This window comes from Podarcis raffonei, chromosome 8, assembly GCF_027172205.1.
Source record: "Podarcis raffonei isolate rPodRaf1 chromosome 8, rPodRaf1.pri, whole genome shotgun sequence".
NCBI lineage: Eukaryota > Metazoa > Chordata > Lepidosauria > Squamata > Lacertidae > Podarcis > Podarcis raffonei.
The window spans coordinates 26,944,483-26,969,628 of record NC_070609.1 but is presented as its reverse complement, the minus strand read 5'-3'; the positions used below and the strand labels follow the sequence as shown (position 1 = coordinate 26,969,628).

The 25,146-nt window shown below is 45.5% G+C and overlaps 1 protein-coding gene across 1 annotated transcript in view; it reads right to left on the bottom strand.

Annotated features, from left to right (window-relative positions):
* CRYBG2 (crystallin beta-gamma domain containing 2) overlaps nt 1-25,146 on the bottom strand; it is a 62,865-nt gene that overhangs the window by 18,881 nt on the left and 18,838 nt on the right. Inside the window, exon 4 of the mRNA XM_053398698.1 lies at nt 742-4,888. Coding sequence (XP_053254673.1) covers nt 742-4,888 — 4,147 coding nt within the window. The remainder of the gene's footprint in view (nt 1-741; nt 4,889-25,146) is intronic.

Below are 25,146 nucleotides of genomic sequence, written 5' to 3'. Positions count from 1 at the left end.
AGTCCCTTTCCCTTTGTTGTAAAATATGTATATTTTGTTTTTATTTATTAAGTGTTTAAACTAACATTTTTTAATGATTACTAAAATAAGCATTTTAATCCATTAATTATAAAAAGAAGGAAAAGAGAACGACAGAGGAGAGAGGGGGGAAAGATTGGACCTATATGAGAATGGGCTCCACATTGCAAGTTGTAATTAAAGGTGGGTCCCAGGTCTCAAAAGCTTGAACATTGTGATCTGTCAACTACACAGCCTTCATCCCTGTCCTAAATGGACCCTTCTGCTTCCCTTCAATTTCTTTAATGAGCATCACCGACTCTGTAGCAGCCATTAGGGAAGATCAACAACAACATAATGAAGCTTAAGCTCTTGTGCCCTTCATCCAGGTGCAAACACCCAGTGACTTGACTAAAAACTGTACAGTTGAGTCAAGACCTTGGTGGTTTTGGCCCTGTAATCATTATCCTTATGAATGCAGGTTTTGTCAACCCTCTCAGCATCAACTGGATGTTGTACCACCAGTTCCACTTCAGGTCGAAGGTGGAGATTCTAGGAACAGAACCCATTGGCATGAATTGTGCTACAGCGCCTCACTTTTGTTACACACCCACACGGGCCCTAAATAGTCCACATTTCCTGAACGCCCTAAAACAACAAAATCTCTTTGTGACATTATTGCAGCTGTTGCCAGCGAAAGAAGGATGGAAGGAACCCTTCACTGCACAGTGCAGACTGACTTACCTGAGCTTTCGACTGGGGAAGAGAGTTTGTTTCTATGGACAGAAGAGTAACCTGCTGGGAGCTATTGTCTGCACCTGGCACCCCAAAGGCAGGCTCAGCTTGCAGCGCAGATGGCGGTGATTCAGAACTCAGATTTTCAGGAGCCTTCAGCAGAAGCTCATTTGGAGACGTCTGGCATTCCCTGTTGACTTTTTGGGCAGCCGGAGTCAGGAGTGTGGGCAAATCTCTTCCTTCTTTCCATTTTTCCAGGACTTTTTGTTGAGATTTCTCTGGGGAGATGAACCTGCTGTAGAGGAGACTGTTGTCCAAGCGAGAATAAGGCTTATCTTCCAGAGGTTTCTTGTCTGAGAAGCCAGACAAAAGAGTAAGCCCTTTGAGAATGTTTGCTCTGATTAAGTTGCTCTGGTTGGCGATAGCTTTAGGAGCGATGGCTTTGGCCTTGGCGTCTGCAGCCCCTTCCTGCAACTTCCCCAGGAAAGAGCCAATCTCCTCCTCGGTCTTGAACGTCTTGTTTTCCCAAGGGTACGACTCTCTGGCCTGGCTGTTCTCCCATGACTTTTCATCCTTGGTAAGATATGGGTTCTCTATTTCCTCCATCTCATCTTCTTCCTCCTCCATTTCTTTTTCTCCCTCTGAGTTCCTCTCCTCGGTAAGAGCGAAAAGCTCACCTATTGCTGCTGGGAGAGGAAGCTTTGACTTGGGAGCGACGTGGTCCTCGTCGATAGGTGGAAGGGATGTGTGCTTTGCAAACGTGGAAGGACGTGGAGGCCTAGGGAGGAGCTTCAGGGGCTTGTGGAGTTCAGGGGGCTCCATATTACGGAGGGTGTCTACAAAAAGCTCCATGTCCACAGCTTCTTCAGGTTCCTCTTCTGCTGTCCTGCTGCTGTGTCCTGCTTCCTGGCTTGGAGGTTCATGGGAGGAGTTCGTTTCGGTAGGGGGAATGGCTGGTTCCAGTGCAAACACGGGGGAATCTTTTCTGGGATAACCTTGTTCTTCTTTTAGCTCATTCCAGACGGTGGATTTTTGTTCCCTTGTCACAGATTCCTGGGATTCAGCAGAGGTTCTAAGCATGTTGGTTTCTTCTGCAGCATCCGATGAGCAACGAAGTCCTTGGGATGCAGACGTGTTGGCCTTCTTTGCTCTTGAGAGGTTGTTCTCCTGTTCTGACCCATTTGTTACAGGGCCATCTGGATCAGGCATGCTTTGTTCCCTTTCAGACCTGCTTGATGTAAACAAGTTGCTGTGCCTCTGGAATGCAGGTTTGGCGTGTGGGCTGCAGTCTCTCTCGGACGTGCTCAAAGGAGCAACTCCCTCCCTGAGTGTGGTAGCATCTCTATTTGATGTGAATGCAGGGTTTGGCAGAAGCATACACCTTTGCCTTTGGGCGTCACTCACACCGGCACTTCTGGATTGAGTCATGCAGCTTTCTTGCTCGGATCCTGCTATGGAGCAGTTGCAAACATCATCTGGAAGGGATGCAGGGCTCCCCTGTGGGGACTTGTCATCAGGGAGGTCACTCTGGGACTGCAAGTTTTCTTTTGGCGGCAGGGAGCTGATAGAGCTTTGCATGAGGGACTTTCCTTGCAGGGCTTTGCTTGCACTCCCTGTTCCAGAGCTGGACATGATAATTTCTTGCCCTGCTCTGTAGACAGTGGTGGTTCCAGCTTGGGGTACGATGACTTGTCGTTCAGACCTAAAGACGACCATGCTGTTGCCATTGGGGCCATACCACTGGGTTTGAGATTTGGCTACAGTGCTGGAGCTTACAACACGAGGCAAGGGACTTAGCACACAGGGCCCACTGGGAGGTTTAGTGCTTGTGGTGCTGGGCGTGTAACTTTCCCCCAGGGATCCACCCAAAGAAGTAGCATTGGCAACTTGTGACTGGTAGTTTTCTGTTTGGGATCTAAGTATTATGGCACTGGGCTGGGCACTTTCTGTCAGGGATCTGGTGATTATACTGGAGCTAGCACCATTTGGCACATGGCTTTCCCTCTGGGATTCCATTGCCTCAGTGCTGATAGGAATAACAGGGAGAGGTTCCTCCTGAGAGCCATCTGTGCTTGATATGAGGCTCTCTCTCTGAAATCTAGTTGCCAGAGGGGTGTTAGTAGCACTACCACAGTGGTTTCCTGCCTGGGATCCAGTTACTATGGTGCTATTAGCATCTTGTGTCTCTGTTCCTGACAGGCTCTTTGGCTTTGAAGCTGGGGTGTACACCTGAGCAAACACAGGACCGTGAGCTGTAAAATCTCTCTGTGGGCTGGGAGAGCAGGAGGGCTTCCCATCTGATGTGGGAGAGAAACTTCTAGAACCTGCTGGGGAAGAGGAGCGCTTGCTTTCTGCAGAAGAAAATGAGTGCTTGGGTTCTGCTGAGGAAGATAGGCACTTGGCGTCTGATGGGGAAGGTGTGTGTTTGCCATCTACTGGGGAGGTTGGGAGCTTGTTTTCTGCTGAACACAATGTCTGCTTGGTGTCTGCTGAGGAAGACAGGTGTCTGGCATCTGCCAGAGAAGTTGGGTGCTTGGTTTCTGCCGAAGAAACTGGGTGCCTGGTGTTTGCTGGGGAAGACGGACACTTGGTGTCGGCTGAGGAATATAAGCGTCTAATATCTGCCACAGAATATGAGTATCTGTCGACTGGTAAAGAAGATGAACACTGTGTATCTGCTGTGGAAGAGGAGCGATGGTCATCTGCCGCAGCAGATGAGTAGCGGCTCTCTACTGGAGGAGGCAAAGGCTGGGAACTTGCTGAGCCCTGGGTATCTGTCATGAGGCAAGATGTCCTGCTATTTGCAGGTGAAAGGGAACGCCTGGTCTCTGCTGGTGAAGAAAACCTTGTATCTGCTGGAGAACGGGACCGCCTGGTCTGTGATGGGGAGAAAGGAAGCCTGGTATCTGCTAGAGGAGAACGCCTTAAATCTGCTGGAGAATGGGACCGCCTGTTCTCTGAGAAGGACAACAAGGCATCTGCCGGTGAAGGAGACCGCCTGGTATGTGCTGGAGAACGGGACCGCCTGGTCTCTGATGGGAAGAAGGAGTGTCTGGTATCTGCAGGAGATGGAGTCCGCCTTATATCTACTGGAGAATGGGACCGTCTAGTCTCTGCTGGTGAAGGAGACTGCCTGGTAGGTGCTGGAGAATGTGACCGCCTGGTCTCTGTTGAGGATAAGGGGTTCCTGGTATCTGTTGGAGATTGCTTTATATCTGCTGGAGAATGGGACCGCCAGGTCTCTGGTGAGGAGAAGGAGTTCCTTGTCTCTGCTGGTGAAGAAGACCTCCTGGTATGTGCTGGAGATCGGGACCGCCTGGTCTCTGCTGAAGAGAAGGAGTTCCTGCTGTCTGCCAGAGATGGTGACTCCTTTATATCAGCTGGAGATTGGGACCGCCTAGTCTCTGATGAGGAGAAGGAGTTCCTGGTCTCTGCTGGTGAAGAAGACCTCCTTGTTTGTGCTGGAGATCGGGACCTTCTGGTCTCTGCTGAAGAGAAGGAGTTCCTGGTCTCTGCTGGTGAGGAAGACAGCCTGGTATGTGCTGGAGATCGGGACCTTCTGGTTTCTGCTAGAAAAGGGGGCCGCTGGCTATCTGCTGGGGAAAGGGGCCGCCTGGTATCAGCTGGAAAAAGGGGTCGCCTGCTACCTGCTGGAGAAATGGGCTGCCTGGCATTTGTGGGAGAAAGAGAACTCCTGGTATTTTCTGAGAAAAGTGGGTGGGGAGCATCTTTGGCTGAAAAGCTGCGCCTGGTGGGTACGGGGGAACGGGAGTCCCTGATGCCTGTTGAGGAAGATGGGCCAATGGTGCCCGTGCCTACAAGCCCTTTCTCCCAGGCCTCGAGCAACACGGACACTCTGGAGGGGCTGTTGCCTCTGGTTCTGGTACTTCCTCTCTCCAGCATCTGTGTCACAGCTGAGACTTTGCCAAAGGAAGGTTTGGTCTCTTCCTTCAGTAGATCAGAAGGTGTTGTCTTCCTTCTGAGCGAGGCAGTTGCAGTGGATCCCCCTGACCTGCTCTGAGCGGAGCGAGACCCACCAGCGACCTCCTCCATTCTGTACTGAGTGCAAAGGAGGCCTCTTCCAGTGTCAAATGGTCCTGTAGGCTGAGGTCCTTCGCTTTCAGATGCCACGGAGAGTCCTCTTGACTCAGAAAAGCTAGAGACAGGGCACAGAAAGGACAAAAGAAATGGTCAGGCCAAGAGGAGGCAAGAGACTCATTAAACTCTTTGCAGCAGGGGTGGGGAAACACAGACCCAGTAGCCAAATTCAACCCCCCCCCCAATCTCTCTCTTTAGTCCTTCGGGATCTCCTGAAGCCATCACCCTCTCCCCAGGCCACAAGTCTCCACAATCCGGCTTTGCACCCTTCTTGAGTATTTTTGCCCAGCTGGAATGTGTCCTTGAATTCTGATAATGCCTCTTGCATGACTGGATGGGTGATAAAGAGGGGTGCACGCACGTGTGTGTAGAGACCAGCCTACTGTACAAAGATAAAATTTACATTTGTTGTCTCACCCACTTTTGGCCCTGTCCCACCCCACACTGGCATGTGGCCCTCAGAAAGGAAGGTGGCCCTTGGGTTGGCAAAGTTTCCTCACTCTGAGCCAATGTAAAAATCCCTTCGTGTTTCTATTCTATTATACTCCTCCCCCTTGAAAACTTCCTACTTTTTAAATGACTATTTCGACAAACCTGTGTTCCTTTACAAGGGCCCCAATTATCTACACTCATGAGAACACAGAATCATCACATACTTGGTCTGGGATGGTCTGTTTTAAAAGGTCATCCAGCCCAGTGATTGCAAAACGGTGGATTAGAACCAATCCAGGGGCTATGGGAATCTTCTGAATGGCTTGAAAGACAACTAGTAGTTTATGATCAAAGGCACTCATTGAACCACAGCCAGTGCCTATTAATTATAAGCAAGCACAGTAGCACGTGCTAGCATTTGATTGAAATACGATTGTACAGGTGACGATATGGATTTTGGAACAGATCTCAACCATAATGGCATGGCACAATTTCTCAAATCACTAATGCCAGTTAAAAAAATAATAATTACAGAGCAATCCAAAGCCTGGGTGGAGAGCAACAAAGCAGCAGATTGATTGCCACACACCAAACCTTGGTACTCATCCTGGTCAGAGTGGAAGGAGGTGGGCAGGCAGTTTCTCTCCTCCACCCCAACTCTCTTTTGTTGCACCAGCTCTAAGCTCACACAGCTGAGGGGCCTGTTGATCATGCCTCTCAAGGGATCTGTGGGGCTTTGGATCCAGCAGAGAGATGCCAAACCACCAGCATCCTGCATTCCACTTCAAAGAGCCCCCATTTCAGAGCTCTTTATTGCCTACTGCCAGTGGCCGTGTTGCCAACAGAAGCTTACCTCCTGCTGCTGAAGATTTTGCTGCAGCTGAGTGCCCTCCCACCAGCAGCCCTCCTCTCCACCACAGGCCATGGGAGAGGACTCTGCAAGTCATCCTGTGCGCACACACCCACCCTGCCCATCTTGCCATCACCGGGGGTGGGTGGGTGTGTTTACATATGCATTCTTATTTTATGTAAACTATTTATGAGTCACTTTTCTAAGAAAGTATCCAGAGCGATGTAAGCCATAAAAAGAAGTGCATGCCATTTAAAAAAATTAAGCAACTGAAATACTGGAAACACAAACCACTGCCGAAAAGAAGCAGTAGCTGCACAACCAGAATCAACGTGGGACCAGATAAAAGGGAGAGGTGGGACAGTGGAAATCACACCTTTTGCTGCCTTTCGTCTCTTTCCTTCTCTCAACTGTCATCTAGTATCAGCCATTGCACCCAGCTGCACCAGAGGGAGAAATGGAGCAGCAGAGATGGGCAGATATGGTCCTCCGGGTTTCTCTGTCTGGCCCTGAGAACTCTCCCCAGGCCATGCCCCTCACTGGCTTTGATTCATACTGTTATGGAGGGCCGAATTTGGCCTCCACTGTCTTTAGTGTGTAGGAGTGGCACTCTAGGCTTGATTGGTGTCAGCTGGAGGTGCCAATAAAGGGAGGAAGTTGCAGGCTGCAATTTCCTCACGAGGAAAGCACACACACACTGAGATTATACCATGGTGGAGAGATAAAGAAGGACTGTAAATAGCTTGTAACAGAAATGCTTGTGCAACCGGTCAAGCAATAAAAAAGCTCTTGACTGAAGAATTTGAGTGTGACTCCTGTTCTTGTCCTCTGCCTCCGGGGGAAAACTCTGCTACAAACAGTAAGAAGTAGTTTTACCGAAGGTGCCACCACACAGGCAGAAAGCGCAGCGGAAGTGTGTGGGCGGTTACCCCTTTAACATACAGCACATGATTTTGCCTGGTTGGAAGGTGTCCTTGAATTCTGAGAATGCCTCTTGCCTGTCTAGTTGGAGAATATATAGGTTTGTGCAAAAAACCAAGACATCCTGTTGTTTTGTGTGAGATTGCGGCGGCCATTTTGGGTGTCGCACTCTTGCTCGCTGTTGCACTGCACTCTTGCCCCAAAGAAAGCACTGCATGGGTCATGTGACTCACCTGGGTGCACATCCCAGAAGAGGTATGTCCTGGTTTGGGGTCTCCAAAAGTTGGACAGTATGCAAAGATAAATGTTGCATTTGTTGCCCTGCTTACTTTAACCTCAGGGCTCCGCCCACTACTGGCATGCGGCCCCCAGAAGAGTGTGCAGAAGGAAATGCAGCCTTTGGATTCAAGAAGGTTTGCCACCCCTGGAGTAGCAGGGCTTACTACTGCACTGGCCTGACTGAGAAACCAGCCGCCACTTGCCCACCCATCTCACCGGTTCCTTCAAGCTGGTCATTATAAGAACTTACACAAATAAAGATGCAATGACTTGCAAGGTGCAACCAAAACATGGCAATTTCTTCCATACCTAGCGGTGGGAGCAGCTGCTGCTAACCTTGTTAGCCTCAAAGCATGAAATTCAACTAGGACAACTAGGGGTCAAATATTTTAAGGAGTGGTATCAGTTTAAATGCTTCACCTAGAATACAGCGCCCCCCTGCTTTGTTAATCATTTTGGTTGTGTTATTCCTAAAATCAACTCGAACAAGGACACCTTCATTATATCCCACATAAATGTATAGCAACCTGGCATTTGGGGAATTCTGACCTCATACAGAGCCAGTGCTGCAGCATACATCTCACCTGACCAAACAATTTTGAAAAGGGACGAATGATGAGAAAAGTGGTTTTAAAATACGAAACTGCACACACTTCGAGTAGTTTAGTTGCTGTTTACCAAGGTTGGCAAACAGGTTTGTGTTTGTCTTTTGCTTTAAAGTGGCAGGAGTGGAATGCAGCAATAAATCAAGCATGAAGGGTGGGGAGGTGCTTGCTTTCTTTTGTGGGTTTTTTTTAATTCTAGTGTCTCATTGCCTTAGTCACAGGTATTCATTAAAAAAAAAAGGTGCCCTTTTTTTTGTTTTTTTGCTTCTGCTCTTGAGTTCTTTGCATGGTTGGCATTGGGGGAGAGCAGTGCTGTGTGGCAGGCAGAAATCAAACAGGTAGGTTTTTCTAGTGTGGAAATCCAGTGATGGGGAAAGCTTCAACTATTCACAGTCTGTCTGTCTGTTTACTTGTTTGTGACGTGATTTACTTTTGGATCCTCTACCCCCATTGAAGGCATAAATTTGCATATGACAAAGGGTATACAACTTTAATGCAAAATTACGTATTCTTTTGTAAGTACAGCAGACGGCCTGATCCATATACTATATATTGGCCCCAGGAAATTCAGCGGCACTTCACTAGATGTGTGAAGTGTTTTCCTGAGTTGCAGATTGAAGGTTAAAGGTAAAGGTAAAGGGACCCCTGACCATTAGGTCCAGTCGTGGCCGACTCTGGGGTTGCGGCGCTCATCTCGCTTTATTGACCGAGGGAGCCGGCGTTTGTCCGCAGACAGCTTCCGGGTCATGTGGCCAGCATGACTAAGCTGCTTCTGGTGAACCAGAGCAGCGCACGGAAACGCCGTTTACCTTCCCACCGAAGCGGTACCTACTTATCTACTTGGACTTTGACGTGCTTTCGAACTGCAAGGTTGGCAGGAGCAGGGACAGAGCAACGGGAGCTCACCCCGTCGCAGGGATTCGAACTGCCGACCTTCTGATCAGCAAGTCCTAGGCTCTGTGGTTTAACCCACAGCGCCACCTGCGTCCCTTTTGGTTAGATTGAAGGTTAGAGGATTGTAAACAGTCAGGTCTGAAGAAAATGAAATGCAGAAAAGTACAGATTATGATAATTCCATTATTAACAGTGGCCATTCACCCAAAAAAGTGGTTGATAACATAGACACCCTGACATTGGTAAGCCAATTAACAAATATAACTTTTTTAAAAAAGGAATCCCACTATATAATATTCTCTCTACTCCCCAACCATGTATATACCAGCAAGTCAGGATAACCCTTCATACATCTATTGAAGTAACTGTAGTTCACAAAAGCTTATGCAGTGATAAATTAATTTGTCTTTTAAACTGCCATGAGACTCAGGGCTAAAATTTGCACTGTGTTTATTTAAAGATTTTTTAAAAATAAAATGATTTCTCGCTGGTATCTAACTCCAGTGAAATTATTTAAAATTTATAAAGGTGTCCCAAATGTTTGCTGGAAGTGTGCAAAAATGTGAGAGGACATTTTATCATGCTTGGTGGACTTGTAGAAAAGCCGAGAAATATTGGCTACAAATACATACATTGATGCAGAAGATTTTAAAGTTTTACATTCAATTGAAGCCAGAACCTTTCCTGCTAGGAATAATGGATAACAATTAGAAAAAGACTATGGATAATTATTTCAATACATGATTACAGTGGCGAGACTTTTATATGCACAAAGATGGAAAGATTCATCATTACCTACCAGGGAAGAATTGCTAAAATTACTGGACTTCGCTGAGATGGCAAAATTAATGTGTTTAATCAGAGAAAAATCATTATCAATATTTACTAAAGATTGGAAACCACTTATAGACTTTTTGCATGAAAAAGAAATTGAATTTATAATATCTAGGTTTGAGGATTAAAGAAAATATTGGTTTGTAGAAAGTGGAATTGTTGTTACCTTGGATGTATTGAATAATTTTCTATATTGCAGCTGACAGAAGAAGAATCAGAAGTTCTTTTTCCTTTTTTCCCTCCTTTTGGTTTGTGTGTTTAGATTAGTTTTTTTAATCTTTGATAAAAATATTTATTTAGTAATTGTTATTAAGCTCATTGTTGTTTTTGCATGTAGTTCCCTCTTTTGGCCAGAGTAGGGTGGTAGTATGCAGGCAATGTTCCTCTCTGGTGTCCTTCAGGTCCCAAAGTTTTAATCAAAACTGTGCACATTTAAAAGGGCAGGGATGAACCACCTGTCCCTCTCTCTCTTCCTCCCTCCCCTCTCTTTTTAAAATTATGTAATGATAGGATAGCCACCTTTTTGCCCTAGCAGGAAATACACCTGTTTTATTCTTACCTATCATGCAGCTGCTGAAGGCCTGGGATCCCTGCCCAGAAAGAAAAAAAGGAGGCACACCTAAGTGGCAAACCTGTTGCTCTATTCCTAACCTGAATTGCTGACCAGTGCTTGTAAATGCCATCTGAGCCAAGTCAACTCAGCCTTTCCTTTCTACAGCAGACAAGCAGACAGGGGTTGAGAAATTCAATGTGTCCTGACCTGCTTAGTCTGACAAGGCATTAATCTTCAGGGTGAGTCAGGTTTGTGCTTTCACCCTGCCAAGCCACCAACAGTGTTCCAAACATAATTCCATGGAAACAGGAAGGAAACTTCCCCTCCTGTTCTGAGATACGGACTGGTTGAAATTTTAAAAAAGATATTATATGAGACCAACACATAGGTTAAAGCCTACTTTCTCAGGTTTTTTTAAAGCAATTTATCTGGCTCTTCTCCACAAGCTCAAAGGCGCAGTGGTGCCATTAGAGAAGGACTTTGGGGCAGAATGAGCGGGAGGGACCCCAAACACATCTAAAGGGCAGCAGGAGTTGGTAAGAGATGTGGGCATTAAAGTCAGAGTCTAAAACAGACTCCAACCTGGTGCACTCCAGGTGTTTTGGACCACAACTCCCATTAGTCCTTGTTGCTTGAGGCTGACTACCCCTCTCCTAACACCCCATACACCCCTAAGCTGTGGCTGGATGGTTACGTGGGAGCCGGTTGAAGCTAAATCCTTCGAAGACAGAGGTCCTGTGGCTGGGACGGGGCGATATGGGATTGGGGGGGCAACTCCCATCTCTTGCGGGGGCGCAATTAGTGCCAGCACCGTCCGTTAAGAGTTTGGGTGTAATCTTCAACACCTCCCTTTCCATGGAGGCGCAGATTGCAGCTATAACAAAAGCGGCATTTTTCCATCTCCGCCAAGCTAAGCAGTTGGCTCCTTACCTCTCTCGCCCTGATCTAGCCACTGTGATCCACGCGACGGTCACCTCCAGACTGGATTATTGTAACTCGCTCTACGTGGGGCTGCCCTTGAGACTGACCCAGAAACTCCAGCGGGTGCAGAATGCTGCAGCGAGACTCCTTATGAGGTCTTCGCTGCGAGATCACATTCACCCGGTGCTATACCAGCTGCACTGGCTCCCGGTGGAGTACAGGATCAGGTTTAAGGTGCTGGTTTTAACCTTTAAAGCCCTATACGGCCTAGGACCCTCGTACCTACGGGACCGCCTCTCCTGGTATGCCCCACAGAGAAACTTACGGTCTTCAAATAAAAACATCTTGAAGGTCCCAGGCCACAGAGAAGTTAGGCTGGCCTCAACTAGAGCCAGGGCTTTTTCGGCTGTGGCTCCGATCTGGTGGAACACTCTGTCACAAGAGACCAGGGCCCTGCGGGACTTGACATCTTTCCGCAGGGCCTGCAAGACAGAGCTGTTCCACCAGGCCTTTGGCCAGGGCACAGCCTGACTCCCTCCCTTGGCAATCTTCGCGGAGCTCTGGCCCAATGGTTGCCAGTGGCCTGAATTAATTAATTTTATAATGAATGATTTTAGAGTGTTGTTTATGCTGTACTTTTGTACTGTTTTATTGTTGTTAGCCGCCCTGAGCCCGGCTTCGGCTGGGGAGGGCGGGATATAAATAAAATTTATTATTATTATTATTATAAGTCCAACTAAAGGTTCATGCCTAACACCCATCCTTCTTGAAGTTTTGATATACTCAGAAGGTTGGTTGTGACCCAGTAGATTAGATGGTCTGAAGTCAGGCTTCCTTGTCAGTTCTCATCATCCCTGACTATTGCCCATGCTGGCTGTGACCGGTGGCATGTACAACTCCAACCGATAGGTATGGCCAGCGGGGCTGCTACTGCTGCCCCCCATACACACACCTCAGTATCTATCCCAGTCTTTGGCTAATTAAACAATTTGTGGCCTTTAAAACTGTGGGAGGTATTGTTTTTGTTTGTTAATATGGTATGCAGTTTGTGTTTTTATATTGTGACCTTCCCTATGATCCTCAGGTGAAGGGCGGTATAGAAACTTAATAAATAATACCAGTAATAATAATACCCCATGAGGCAGTAAACAATCAAACAAAACAAGAAATGCAATGGCCCCATTTACAGTACTTGAAGCAGTATGAGTCAATTTTAAAGTCATGGCTTTGCAATTAAAATTACAATACCTAGGGTGATTTAACAATCAATCTCTTTTCCCAGGAAACCCTGGGAATTATAGTTCTGTGAGGGGAATTGGGGTCTCCTAACAACTCTCAGCAACTTTAACAAACTACAGTTCCCAGGATTCTTTGGGGGAAGCAATGACTTTTTTAATATGGTATGATGCAGCTTGAAAGGTGTAGCACAGCTGGGGCCTGGAACAGAAGAATAATTCTCAATAAAACACTCAAGCTAAAAACAACTATATTGTGAATTTAAAGGCAAATAAGTATGAGAACAGGTCCTAAGCATTTGTAGCTGGGAAGGACATTGCAAAGCTGGGGTGCCACTACTGACAAAGCCTTATATTCAGTCACTGCCTGAGTAGCTACAGTAGTAAATTAAGTACCCAAAGAAAGTACATAAAAGAAGAACCGGACCTTATCCTCTCTCTTTCCTATGACTACTTACATTAGAGATGGGGAACCTTTTTCAGACCAAGGGCTGCATTCCCTTCTGGGCAATCTTCCGAGGGCAATATGCCAGTAGGGGGCAGCACCAGAGGCAAAAGTGGGTGGGGCAATGAATGTAAATTGACCTTTCTATGATAGGTTCGTTTCTACACACACACCCCTCTCTTTTCTCCATCCAGGCAAGCATCCACTCAAAGCTCAGGGGCACAGTCCAACCTGGCAAAAACATGCAAGTAAGGCATGTAGTGAAACCAGTAGGGGGTGTGACTCGAAAGGAGTTGTGACCTAGGGAAAGTCTCAAGGGCCTAAGGCTCTCCACCCCCTGATTTACAATTTATAATATTCTGTTATATTTTGGGCGTTTCATTAGCAACAGGGTGGGGAAGCAACAATCGTGAGGGTTTTTTTGTGCAGGTTTGGCATCTGGCTTTGAATCAAATGAATGTCAACTGTTGATTCTCAAGGTTTCTTGTTACGGGACAGAAAATGAAAAGCATTCAGTCTTGCCAAATTTCTAGGCTGAAGAACAATAAGAGCACCTTCCCAAGTTCTGAATGAGTCTGTCAAAAGAGGGAACATTCCTAGCCACCCGAGATCTCAGGTTGCTAGAAAGATTGGAATCCTCTATGCTTCAGCATTGCAGAGCATGAGATAGGCAGGAGAAAGATCAAGAGCTGCTGGCAGATCTCTAGAGGATCAGCAAGGGTTTCTAACTACAGTGGTACCTCAGGTTAAGTACTTAATTCATTCCGGAGGTCCGTACTTAACCTGAAACTGTTCTTAACCTGAAGCACCACTTTAGCTAATGGGGCCTCCTGCTGCTGCCGTGCCGCCGGAGCACGATTTCTGTTCTCATACTGAAGCAAAGTTCTTAACCTGAAGCACTATTTCTGGGTTAGCAGAGTCTGTAACCTGAAGCGTATGTAACCTGAGGCGTATGTAACCCGAGGTACCACTGTACTCCTGATTGTTTAACACGAGCAACGACAATATAACTTTTCCCTGCCTAAATGAGGCTGATGAAATGATGCAAGCTAAGCAGGGGTGGACTATTGTGTGAAAGGTCTGTGAACAGTTCTGGTACTGAAAACAAATTCCTTGGCTCAGATTGTGCTCAGAGGCACCCAGTTCTTTAATTCCAACTAAATGCCTTTGCACCTGTCTCTGGATAGTGGATATTCAAGGTCTGGTACAAAGCAAAATGGGTCTGACAAGTCTCCCCATCCCTGATTTAGAGCAGACTCTCAACAATCAGGGTTTCTGCAACATGTCATTGATGTAATAATGCTGCCTTAGTGGTGGACTCATACTGGACCATGCACACATATTATTGTGCTTGATTTGTTGCACTGCAATGTTTCCTCAGTGTAGTTGCATTATCAACGTCTGGTGCACTATAGTGCAATGAAAGCAGGACAAAAAATAATTGGGAAGGAGCATTTGTGGTAAAGAAGGTTACAGGATTTCAGGAGCAAGCTATGGAGCATGCACTGACCAGAAATGAAGAAGTATGACTGTCCCAGACCTTTTGCAGGCAAACAGTACTGAAAGCTGCATTGTGTATAACTGCCCTGATATACCATCATGAGCATGAATAATCTTGGATGCACAATAAAAAGGACACCTAGAGGCCCCAGTGAGGCACACCCAAGCCGGGGGCAGTGCAGCACATTTTAACCCTGTGCAATGTTAAGGGGAGAAGTTACTATAGCACAGAGTTGAAGTGACACATATACATTTGTATATGTGTGGATCCCACCGTCTAAAGCTTCATGATGTTCCCCATCAAGAGCATTTTGCTGCGCCCAGGCTCAGCACCCTAGAAACCCTGTGTCAGCACTCTGCAGTAACTTTGGGAAAGGGTTGAGATTAGTTCATCTCTGTGGGAGTTGCTGAGTAATTCCTATGGGTGCCTGTGCAATTTGGGAATGATGTGATAATGGGCTTGCCCCACTTAGTTCCATAATCCTGGTGTGTGGGTGTTTAGCAGTTTTTTGATCACTCAACAAGCTGGGGGTGCGGGGGGGGGGAAGCAGGGTAAATATGAAGGTCTTCTCACTCTTCAAAAGCTAATCAGATTTTTAAAAGCTAATCTGTAAAATGCTAACTTGCCCCAGAGTTTCTAAACCAGATGAATTTGGGTCCAACCACCCCTCAGCTTAATGTGGAGCATTTGCCCTTTGTGCACCCTTTAATTCTCCCTTCTGCATACAACGCTCACAGGAAACAACTGCTGTCACAAAGAAGAGTTTGGATTTGATATCCCGCTTTATCACTACCCGAAGGAGTCTCAAAGCGGCTAACATTCTCCTTTCCCTTCCTCCCCCACAACAAACACTCTGTGAGGTGAGTGGGGCTGAGAGACTTCAAAGAAGTGTGACTAGCCCAAGGTCACCCAGCAGCTGCATGTGGAGGAGCGGAGACGCAAACCCGGTTTACCAGATTACAAGTCTACCACTCTTAACCACTACACCACACTGGCTCATTTATTGCTTCCCTATAAATCAAGTGTTTCCTTATCCTCGGAAAACCCAAAAAAGACATCTGATCCAGTTTAAAAGCACTCCAGCCAGCTTTCTATGAATGCCTTTGTCCATTATATTTTTGATGTGTTTTTGATGTGGAGTAGCTTATAAAGAGGGACGGTTGCTTGAAACAGCAAATAGCAGGAAACAGGGAGCATGGATGTAGAAACTCTGGATTAAAGTCACATTCAAATATACAACATGGACTGCCACTGCCAGGGGACAAACTGATTACAGTGGTACCTTGGGTTAAGTACTTAAATTATTCTGGAGGTCCGTTCTTAACCTGAAACTGTTCTTAACCTGAAGCACCACTTTAGCTAATGGGGCCTGCTGCTGCTGTGCCACCGGAGCACGATTTCTGTTCTCATCCTGAAGCAAAGTTCTTAACCCGAGGTGCTATTTCTGGGTTAGCGGAGCCTGTAACCTGAAGCGTATGTAACCTGAAGCGTATGTAACCCGAGGTACCACTGTACATTAAATGTAGATTTTGTGGGCAAGTCTTGATTGGCCTGTAGATTAATAACAATTTTTAAAACCAGTAAGAATACCCAGCCCAGTATCACTGCTCCTTGGGAATGAAGGAGCCTTTTATGGGACATACCTTATCTGAATGTGTATCTGTATCAGATTTACATAGCTATAGTTACATTTGAGTTTCTTCGGTGATGCTTGGTAAATAAGGACTCTTTGGTCCAGCAGAAGCAAATCATTCCTGGGAAGCAGCCCAAAACAGAGGTGTGTGTGTGTGTGTGTGTGTGTGTGTGAGAGAGAGAGAGAGAGAGAGAGAGTGAGAGAGAGAGATTTCCCTTATGCAGAGACAACTAGTTGCATGCTAATTAGATGGTACCAATTTGTGTCACTGTCACAAAGATGACCCAAGAAGTGATAGTGCAATTTCATCTGATGGCTTCCAATTTCATTACACGTCCTATGAATCAGAATGTGGCGCACTAAGTCTTATTTCTGTATCAGCCTTGAGGAAAGTCAGGTCGAAGGGCCAAACCAGACAGCAGTTTTGTGAATTTAGGGTTGCTATAGGTCCAGTAAATTGAAGGGGGGGGAAAAAAGTCTGGGAAAATCCAGCTGTATGGCAAGCCATGTCGACAACGTTGTTTTTGCTGATTTTCCTTTTAAAAATAGCTAAGAAATGTCTTTTTTTTGCGGTTTTGCAAAAAAAGTTCAACAACCCTAGTGAATTGTTTTTAAAAGAGTCAAGAGCAGGTGTAGCCACTCCCCACCACACACACACACACACACACACACACACGGAGCATTGAACGGGGGGGGTATTTTTAACACTCCCCACCCAACAGATACTCTGCAGTCTGGGAAAGGCTGTGGTTGTGTTTACAGTCCTTCCCCTGCAAGTGTGCCTGCTATTTATCTTTTTAACACCCCAAATCATTCTATTGCTGCTTCTCTGAAAAGTGTAATGAGTAACATGGCCTCAAGAACCTGGCCTATTTGCTGGGTGGGAGTGGGAATTAAGAGAGTTTTAATGGGCAGTGGAGATCAGTGTTCTTCAACTTTTCGTCCTCACATATTTTTCGGATTTCAACTCCAATCATCCCCAGATGGCTTAGCCAATAGCCAGGGATTGTGGGTTTTGTAAGTCCAACAATATATGAGGATCCGAGGCAACCAGGAAGAAAAGCTTGACAAAGATTAGATTTCTGTCTTTTTTTAGCCCATATATGACTAATACAGGGTTATTCAGAGGGGTGAGCAATTTTAATAGATATGAGGAAGCTGTGGGCCTCCAACTGTTGTTGGACCCCAACTCCCATCAGCTCCAGCCAGTGTAATCAATGGTCAGGAGTGATGGGAGTTGTAGTCCAGCAACATCTGGAGGGAACCAGGTTGGCTACCCCAGTTTGGTGTCTGCATTGTTTTCTTGTGCTTAAGTCTTTGGTGGTTTTGCTGACAAGTACCTTGCTCCTGGCATGAAGGTGAGAAATAAAATGAAAGCGACTCATATTAAAATTGTGGCTTTGGCAGAAACCACCAGTATCAGGGAGAGTGGTGTTCAGATGGCGAGTTGGTAGAGCAGCACACTCCTTATATAGCTCAACAAAAGTTTGGAAAGAAAATGTATGCGAGAGAATTTTGAAAGCACATACGGTTGCTTACTTTTTTCGCTGGTGTTGCCCAGTCTCCAAAGTGATGTAAAATTTCATTTTGATGCTTATATAAAACCCTTCTGACTCCCCCCCCCCCCCCAGTTATCCTGGGAAGTAGTTTATGTTGAAAGCTAGTGATAGGCCCAAGCTCCCTTAGGAAGCTTCGTGGTTGACTAGGGATTTGAACTCGGGGCTCTCTGATCCTAGTCCAACACTCTAACCTCTATTGCACTCTGGCTATCAATGTACAGAATTCCTTCCTTCCTTTGCATCTGGTCACTGTGTGTGTGTGTGTGTGTGTGTGTGACCCTTTTAGGTATACTGAGGCCAGTTAGAATAGTAATGCAGAGTACACAGTATTAATGTCAGATTGCTGTAATCTTAAGGACAGCTTGATGTAGATAAACTAATACCTTGAACAGGACCAAGGATATCATTTCTTGACAGCTGCAAGAATTCTGCACACACCTAACACAGCCAACCAGAGTGTCTCGTACCTGATCATCAACCGAGTGTGCACTGCATAGCATGTCGAAATTCAACTTGCAACGGAGTAATAAGTGTCTTAATAAGTCTGCTTAGTTATTCCCCAAGTGCTTTGGCAGAAGGCAAGGAGGCATAAAGTGCCTTGCCTGAGTTACAAATGACAAATTGCCTGCCAGTTGAGGACAGCACTTCATGCATCAAGAATTAGATCCTTGTTCACAAAGGCTTGTGCCAGCATGGATTTATTAGCATTTAAGGTGCCACAACATCTTTGTCGCTTTCCAGTTGCAAAGTTAACACTTTCAAAGAGTTTGGGTGGCTACTTGACTAAACAGCACCTGCAGGCTGATTTCAAAAGATTTTTTCTTGCTTTTTGTTTCCTTATGGGAATATATTTAAGCCCAAACCTCAACTTAAAATACAAGATGAACATACACCCCCTTCTCCTTCCTCTGCCATCTTCTCACTGGCAACATGTAGGTGGGAAGCTCATTCAAGGCAGAAATCTGTCATTTCTGCTTACGAAACTCTTCAGAGCTTATATATATACATGGACGAAGCTGCATAAATGTATATATAACAAGAAATCACTAATGAGTTTCACTCAACAGGCACTAGGCTGCAGCAAGAACCAAGAGTTTATTACAACTTATTTGTTTCTAATTTATAAACTGTCTTTCCATATCAAAGGATCCTAGGGATTGCATGGGATAAATATTGCAGCCTAAGACTATTTACCCCTGCAGATGTTATTAGCCTGGTGAGGCAGCATGCCTGTGTGATCCTCTACATTCTGCATGCAAACACACTGAAAGAGGGCACTTGTGGATACAGGTGCACTGTGGGGTACTTTTGGGGTAGTGATTCAGGGCCTACGTGTATCTGCCTTCCCCACTTTCAGAACATGTCTGTTCATGTCTGTTTAGAAGTAACAGACATATTGAGGCAGCTACATGGTTCACTGCCAGAGGTTCCACTTAGGAAGGGTGGGAGACATCATTCCCCCACTAATGTTTCAGACCACATGTGATTTTTCCACAGGATCTGTTCTTATGGGCTCACTGGTTCTATACAATGAGGGATTGTTAGTACATAGTATGTGTCATGGAAGACCTTGAGGACAGACCTGTCGGGAACCCAAACAAGAACTTTATTGCCCCTCTGCAACATGAACAAAAGATAAACACCTGACTCCACAAAGCTAGTGGCCGAGTCCAGTGCCATCTAGTGACTAAACTATGTAATGTCACTATCCACTTAGTATGCATGCCCACGACATAAAACGTTTTTTCTTCAGCAACAAAAACAAAAAATGATTGATGGTAACATTGAAGTAGTTATTATAAGGAGGTAAAGAAGTAACTATGACAAATGTTCTCAGATTTGACTACACCTTCATGAAGAGGACAGCTCAGTGGTAGAGCATGAGACTCTTAATCTCAAGGTTGTGGGTTCAAGCCCCACGCTGGGCAAAATATGCCTGCATTTCAGAGGGTTGGACTAGATGACCCTCAGGGTCCCTTCCAACTGCACAATTCTAGGAACCTTCTCTCAGTCTAACCTACCTAATAGGACTGTTGTGAGGATGTGATGGTAGGGAAGAACCACATACATTTCCCTGAGATCTTTGGAAGAAAGGCAGGCTACAGGTGTGTAATTTATAAATAATTCTTTGTGACTAACTCCACAGTCACTGAAAACCAACTATTCTTCTCCAGACACCTGTTGCCTGTTGCCAGCACAACTCAAATGTTCAAAAATCAGATACCACAAATAATCTGATTAGATTACAAATGGATGATTAAAAAACAACAACACTTTGTTCTTTTCATTTATGTTCTTAGTTTTTAAGGTACGCACTCCAGTTATGCTTGCATGTACCCCTGAGGGTGAAAGGATGGCTTTGCTCTTTTAATTAAAGCTACAATTCCCACGATTTTATCCAGAATCCCTGGGCCATAAATGCTGGTGCTTGCAGCCTCCCTGTAATAATCTGGATGGCCATTTGAAATCTGCGGTGTGTTCCTCAGCCCTATTATAAAGAGAAAAGAATGAATCTTCCTTCTCCAAAAGTATATGGTCCTAAACTGGAAACATGCTGTGATCTTTACTGACCAGTGCAACAGCTAGTAATTTGCCCTGTGTGAGATTCTACAGTAGATGTGTGTTTACCTTGGAATTCTCTCTGCGAGTGTAATAAATGTGTGGTGATATATTGCAGTGAAAAAGAAGCAGGCAGGAAAGGATCCTCTCATCTTGAACCACGGCAACAGCACTTGGTCACAACAGCACTGAGCATGAATGCTCAGTACAGGCCAGGCATTGTCTAACCTCCATGTAAGCTTTGTGCAAGCAAATCAGGATGAATGGTCAATGAACAAGCTGCTTGGAGCAACCCAATGTTACATATGCCCTCCTTCTGCTCCAGGACTTTCATGCCGCTCCAGCTGGGCAAGGCAGGGAATGATACCCTGAAGCAGTGGTCAGACCAGGATGCTGGGTCCCTGGAGGCCCTGCCCTTGCCTAGATCCATCAACCTTTGACTGGATTGACCTGCTCAGCCAAAGGGGTTTTGCTGAGGGCCTCTGTTTATACATATAACAAACAGAGTACATATAACAATCAGAAGCCATACAGGCCAGCTCTGGCCTCCTCCAGCTGCTCCTCCTCTAGCAGAAATGTAATTTCCATTTCCATTCCAATAATTAACAATAAAAATAGTATAAATATCAGGCCAGCATCAACATGTTAACCAACCACAAAACCGGGACAGCACCACTGGCAGGGTTGGGGGAGGGAAAACATCCAGGAGCTTGAAATAGGATTTATTCCAGGTCCAATTTATTCCAGATGTGTTCAGGACAAATTCTTCCTTGGGGCATTTTTTTATCAGCAATTTTCATCCAGTATGTTGGAATACTATCGAGACTCAGGTTTGTTCCAAAACACATTGGGCCTGTAATAAAACTTACTTCAAGTACCTGGAGTTATTTGCTCTTTCCTTTTTCCTAGCATCAGCAATGGGCTTCTTCAGACCCACTGCGTCAACACCTGCCTGCATTTACTCCCCTGCCCCCGAGGACTGAACATTGGGTAGCAGCAATTTAGTTGAAGGTCGCCATTTTGTTTCCCTCATAATTTACCACATTGGTTCTGGAAAAAACAAAAGAGCCTCTCAAGAGCTTTGCTTCTCTTTACACTTTAAAAGGAAATGGGGGTGAGGAAGCCCACCACTCTGCTGCGCTAACCACCATAATAATTAATTTTTTTTTATTTGTACCCCACTTATCTGAATGGGTTGCCCCAGCCACTCTGGATGGCTCATAAACAAAAAATAATAAAACATTAAACATTAAAAACTTCCCCATGCAGGTCTCCCTTCAGAACTTAATAGGCATGAACTTAATGGGCAGCAGTGAGAGCCCCCAAGCCATTCATCCTGAGCCCTTTGGCCATTTTCCTCTGTTGGAGATTATTATTATATTAATTATATTATATTATATTCCACCTTTTCCCCCAGAACCAGGACTCAAGGCAGCTTACAAAAATTAAAACAATCACGGCTAAAATAAAAATGCTAAGATAATAGTTAAACAGCAATTGAACTGCAATGGAATTAAAACAAGGTATATATGTTAAAATAGAGATAGTAAAAAGAGCACAGCACTATTTAAAAGCCCTTTCCTTAAAAGCAGCCAGTTCCCAAAGGCCTGCCAGAATAAAACAATCTTCGCCTGCTGGCAGAATGGCACAGAGGGAGCCAGTCTAGCCTTATGAGGAAGGGAATTCCAAAGATATCAGGGTGCGCCACAAGCCTTTCATTCATTCCCTAAGATCACTAGCTGAGTAGTGGAGGACATGGCCAGTGTTGAAGTAAGATTCAACTGCCCGTCCAGCTGGCTCCTACACATGGCTGCCATCTTATCAGTTGCCACAGGCAGCAAAAGGGCTGTAGCTCAGCGGTAGATCACCTGCTCTGCATACAGAAGTTTAAATCCCCAGCATCTCCAGGTAGGACTGGGAAAAGACTTCTCTTTGAACCTCTGGAGAGTCACTGCCAGTCTGTGTGGACAGAACTGAACTAGATGGACCAATGGCCTGACTCATAAGGCAGCTTCCTATGCTCCTGTACCCGAGGACGTTTTGTCCCATTAAAACTGGAGTGGCTCTGAATAACAAAAAGAAAGTAGGTTCAACACTTGTGGTGTCCCACTGCCATGTATCACTCTTCATTGGTATGTAACATGGCTCAGCAGTTACCCACAACACCGAAAGCTTATGCCCAACCACATGATAATAACAGAAATATAATGTTGCCACAGAAAAGCATTTCCACAGGTAAAACCACGGGACAAAACCAGCTTCTTACTGAGCAGCCTTCTGTTCTTCATCACCTGACTGTGGGAGGCTCAACCAACATTGGTTTAAAATCATTCACTGTTTAATTAAGAATGTAAGAACAACAACAAAAACATCTTACTGCATCAGGCCAGTGGCTCATCTAGTCCGGCATGCTGTTCTCACAATAGCCAAACAGATAATGGGAAGCCTGAAAGCAGGACCTGAGTGCAATAGTGCTTTCTCCTCCTGCAGTTTCCAGCAACTGGTATTCAGAGGCATACTGCCTCCAATGGTGGAGGAACTGCAAGCGTTAAGGAATGAGATGCAGGGACTGTCAGCTTTCCCCCTGAAATGCTAGCTTATTACATGAGGTGAGCGGTTTATATGAGGGACATGTGACCTCTAATCCTCCAGAATACTACCATCTCAAAGTCTGCTACTTCTGGAATGTGTGAACAATTTAAGCTAAGTCTGTCCATTGGTCCATCTGTCCAGCTCTCCAGGGTCTCTGGAAGAGGTAATTCCCAGGACTGTGATACCTGTGACCCACAGCCTTTGTACTTGCAGGAGAAAATTTGACTGGTTTGCTTGGTCGAACGTTTGCTTTGTCTCTGTTACATCATACCTTCCATTTCTGATATTTAGGTGTCAGTGCTGTTGTATATGTAGCCAAAATGCCACCCCACCCCATCCCACACACACCACATACACACAGGAGGGGGGTCATCTGGAGGCTCAGGGGAGCCCTGAGATTTGCAGAAGTACCAGAAAACCACAACCATTTAAACAACATGGGAGGGAGGATTCTATCAGAAAGACCCGGTGAGAACTGAATATGCTCAGTGGACACAGAATACTGACTGACTATGGTGATGGTATGTGTGGATAATTGGGGAGGGGGAAGAATGAATGCCATATCCTGGAAAAGGGCATATCTGGCTGGTTGGAATGCTGAACAGGAGCAGTCCACACTGCAACATTTTGTTGCAGATCCCATTTGTATCAATAGTCTAAAATATGGAATGAAGGACACAAGAACTGGAACAATTAAAGCACTAATATATACTAAGCTATTGTTTTGTTTTAAAAAATGAAGTAGGTTCCTAATCCTTAAGGTTTAACACCCAAGGGTGCTATGTTCTGAATAGTTGGTGTCTGGAGAACGAATATCCCCCACTTGCTTAGTTCTATATCTTATTTATGCCCTAATCTTTCTTACAAAAAGGATATACTACGATTCTGAAGATTGGGGGCTAGAAATATGGAAGCTCTTGGCCCTGTGAGCTGGCTGGGAGGTGGTGAGAGGGGGGAAAACATGGCCATTGAGAGTTTGGCACCTGCCAAATGAAGTCAGTGCCAATTACGCACAAGCAAAATATGCCACAGAGCCAACAGACTTCCGGTTGCTGTCTCCTATTTAATATGGCCTTTGGCATCAGACAAGTTGCCCAACCATGTTTCAAAATCAGGCTGATTACAGATTTGCGAATACTGAAGTGCTAGTGAAGTGGAAAAATCAATAGGTGATATGGAAACAGTAGGGAGAAATAATATCATCCCTCTCTAGCACTGTGGCTTTAATTATTATTTTTTTACCTTCAGTTACCCCTGAATTCATTAGCTGAAGCTGAGGAACCTCTGAATAGGCACACACTATAATGAGCTATTCACAAACTTTCCAAGTGTATGGATAATGTTGTAATATAGGTCAGTTATAATAAATAAGGCACCGGACTTATTAGTTTCATCCGGGTGGAGTCAGGCATTTCCTGTGTCTGACCTGCTCTCATTGGACAGAGGCACTTAAGTTCTTGTTTAGCTTCCTGACTGTTATGTCCTCAACACCTTCCAAGACATTCAGAACATTGTAGGGGATGCTGGAGAAATGTTCTCACCCTTACATGCAGACCCCATCAGTACTAGACATTTAGAGCAGTAATCGTACTACTTTAAACAGTCATGACTTCCCCCAAAGAATCCCGGGAGCTGTAGTTTGTTACGGGAGCTGAGCATTGTGAGGAGACCTCTATTCCCCTCACAGAGCTACAATTCCCAGAGTGCTGTAACTTTTGATCCCTCTTCCCAAGAAACTCTGGGAATTGTGGCTCTCTGAGCAGAGTACGGGTCTCCTAACAACACATAGCACCCTTAACAAACTATGGTTCCCAGGTTTATTTGAGAGAAGCTATGACTTTTCAAAGTGGTATGATACAGCTTTAAATGTATAGCGCAGATGAGGCCTCAGCTCATAGAAGACCCTTGTCCTGACCTTTCGAGCCTCGCCACTGTTTTGCATGAACTGAGTGTGTTAAGCTGGAACACCCCCAGCCAACACTGTTCTGTGGATGGATGAGGTAAGGGAAGGTTAGCAGTAGTAGTCAAGGCATCCTCCTAGGAAGCTTCTCTGCTGTGGAGCTCCCAGTAAGCTTCAGAGGAGTCCCCAAACTCCACAGGACACAGTTTGGAAACCATCGTTTTAGCAAATACTTCCATGGCCTTGGGGAATGCTAGCAGAAAACGTGGCCCATGAATTTCTGCATCCCATTTCCGTGGTCTCTGGTACCTATTTCTGTCCCTGTCTGCAAGCAATATTACAACGCCCTACTCCGCCATGCAATGAAGCCCATGTTAATCTGCTTTTACATATACAATTAACTAATGTGTGAGAAAGCACAGGCATTAATATTTAGTGGGGTTGGGTGTGAGCAGTGAATAGAATTCCAAGGACCTGCTGAAAAGGAAGGGCATCCGTTGCAATCAGGGACTTTTTCAATGTGTAAACTGTGTCATCCTAAATATATCATAGGATCACTGAGTTGAAAGAGGCGTGGGGGCCATTTAGACTACCCCCCCTTTT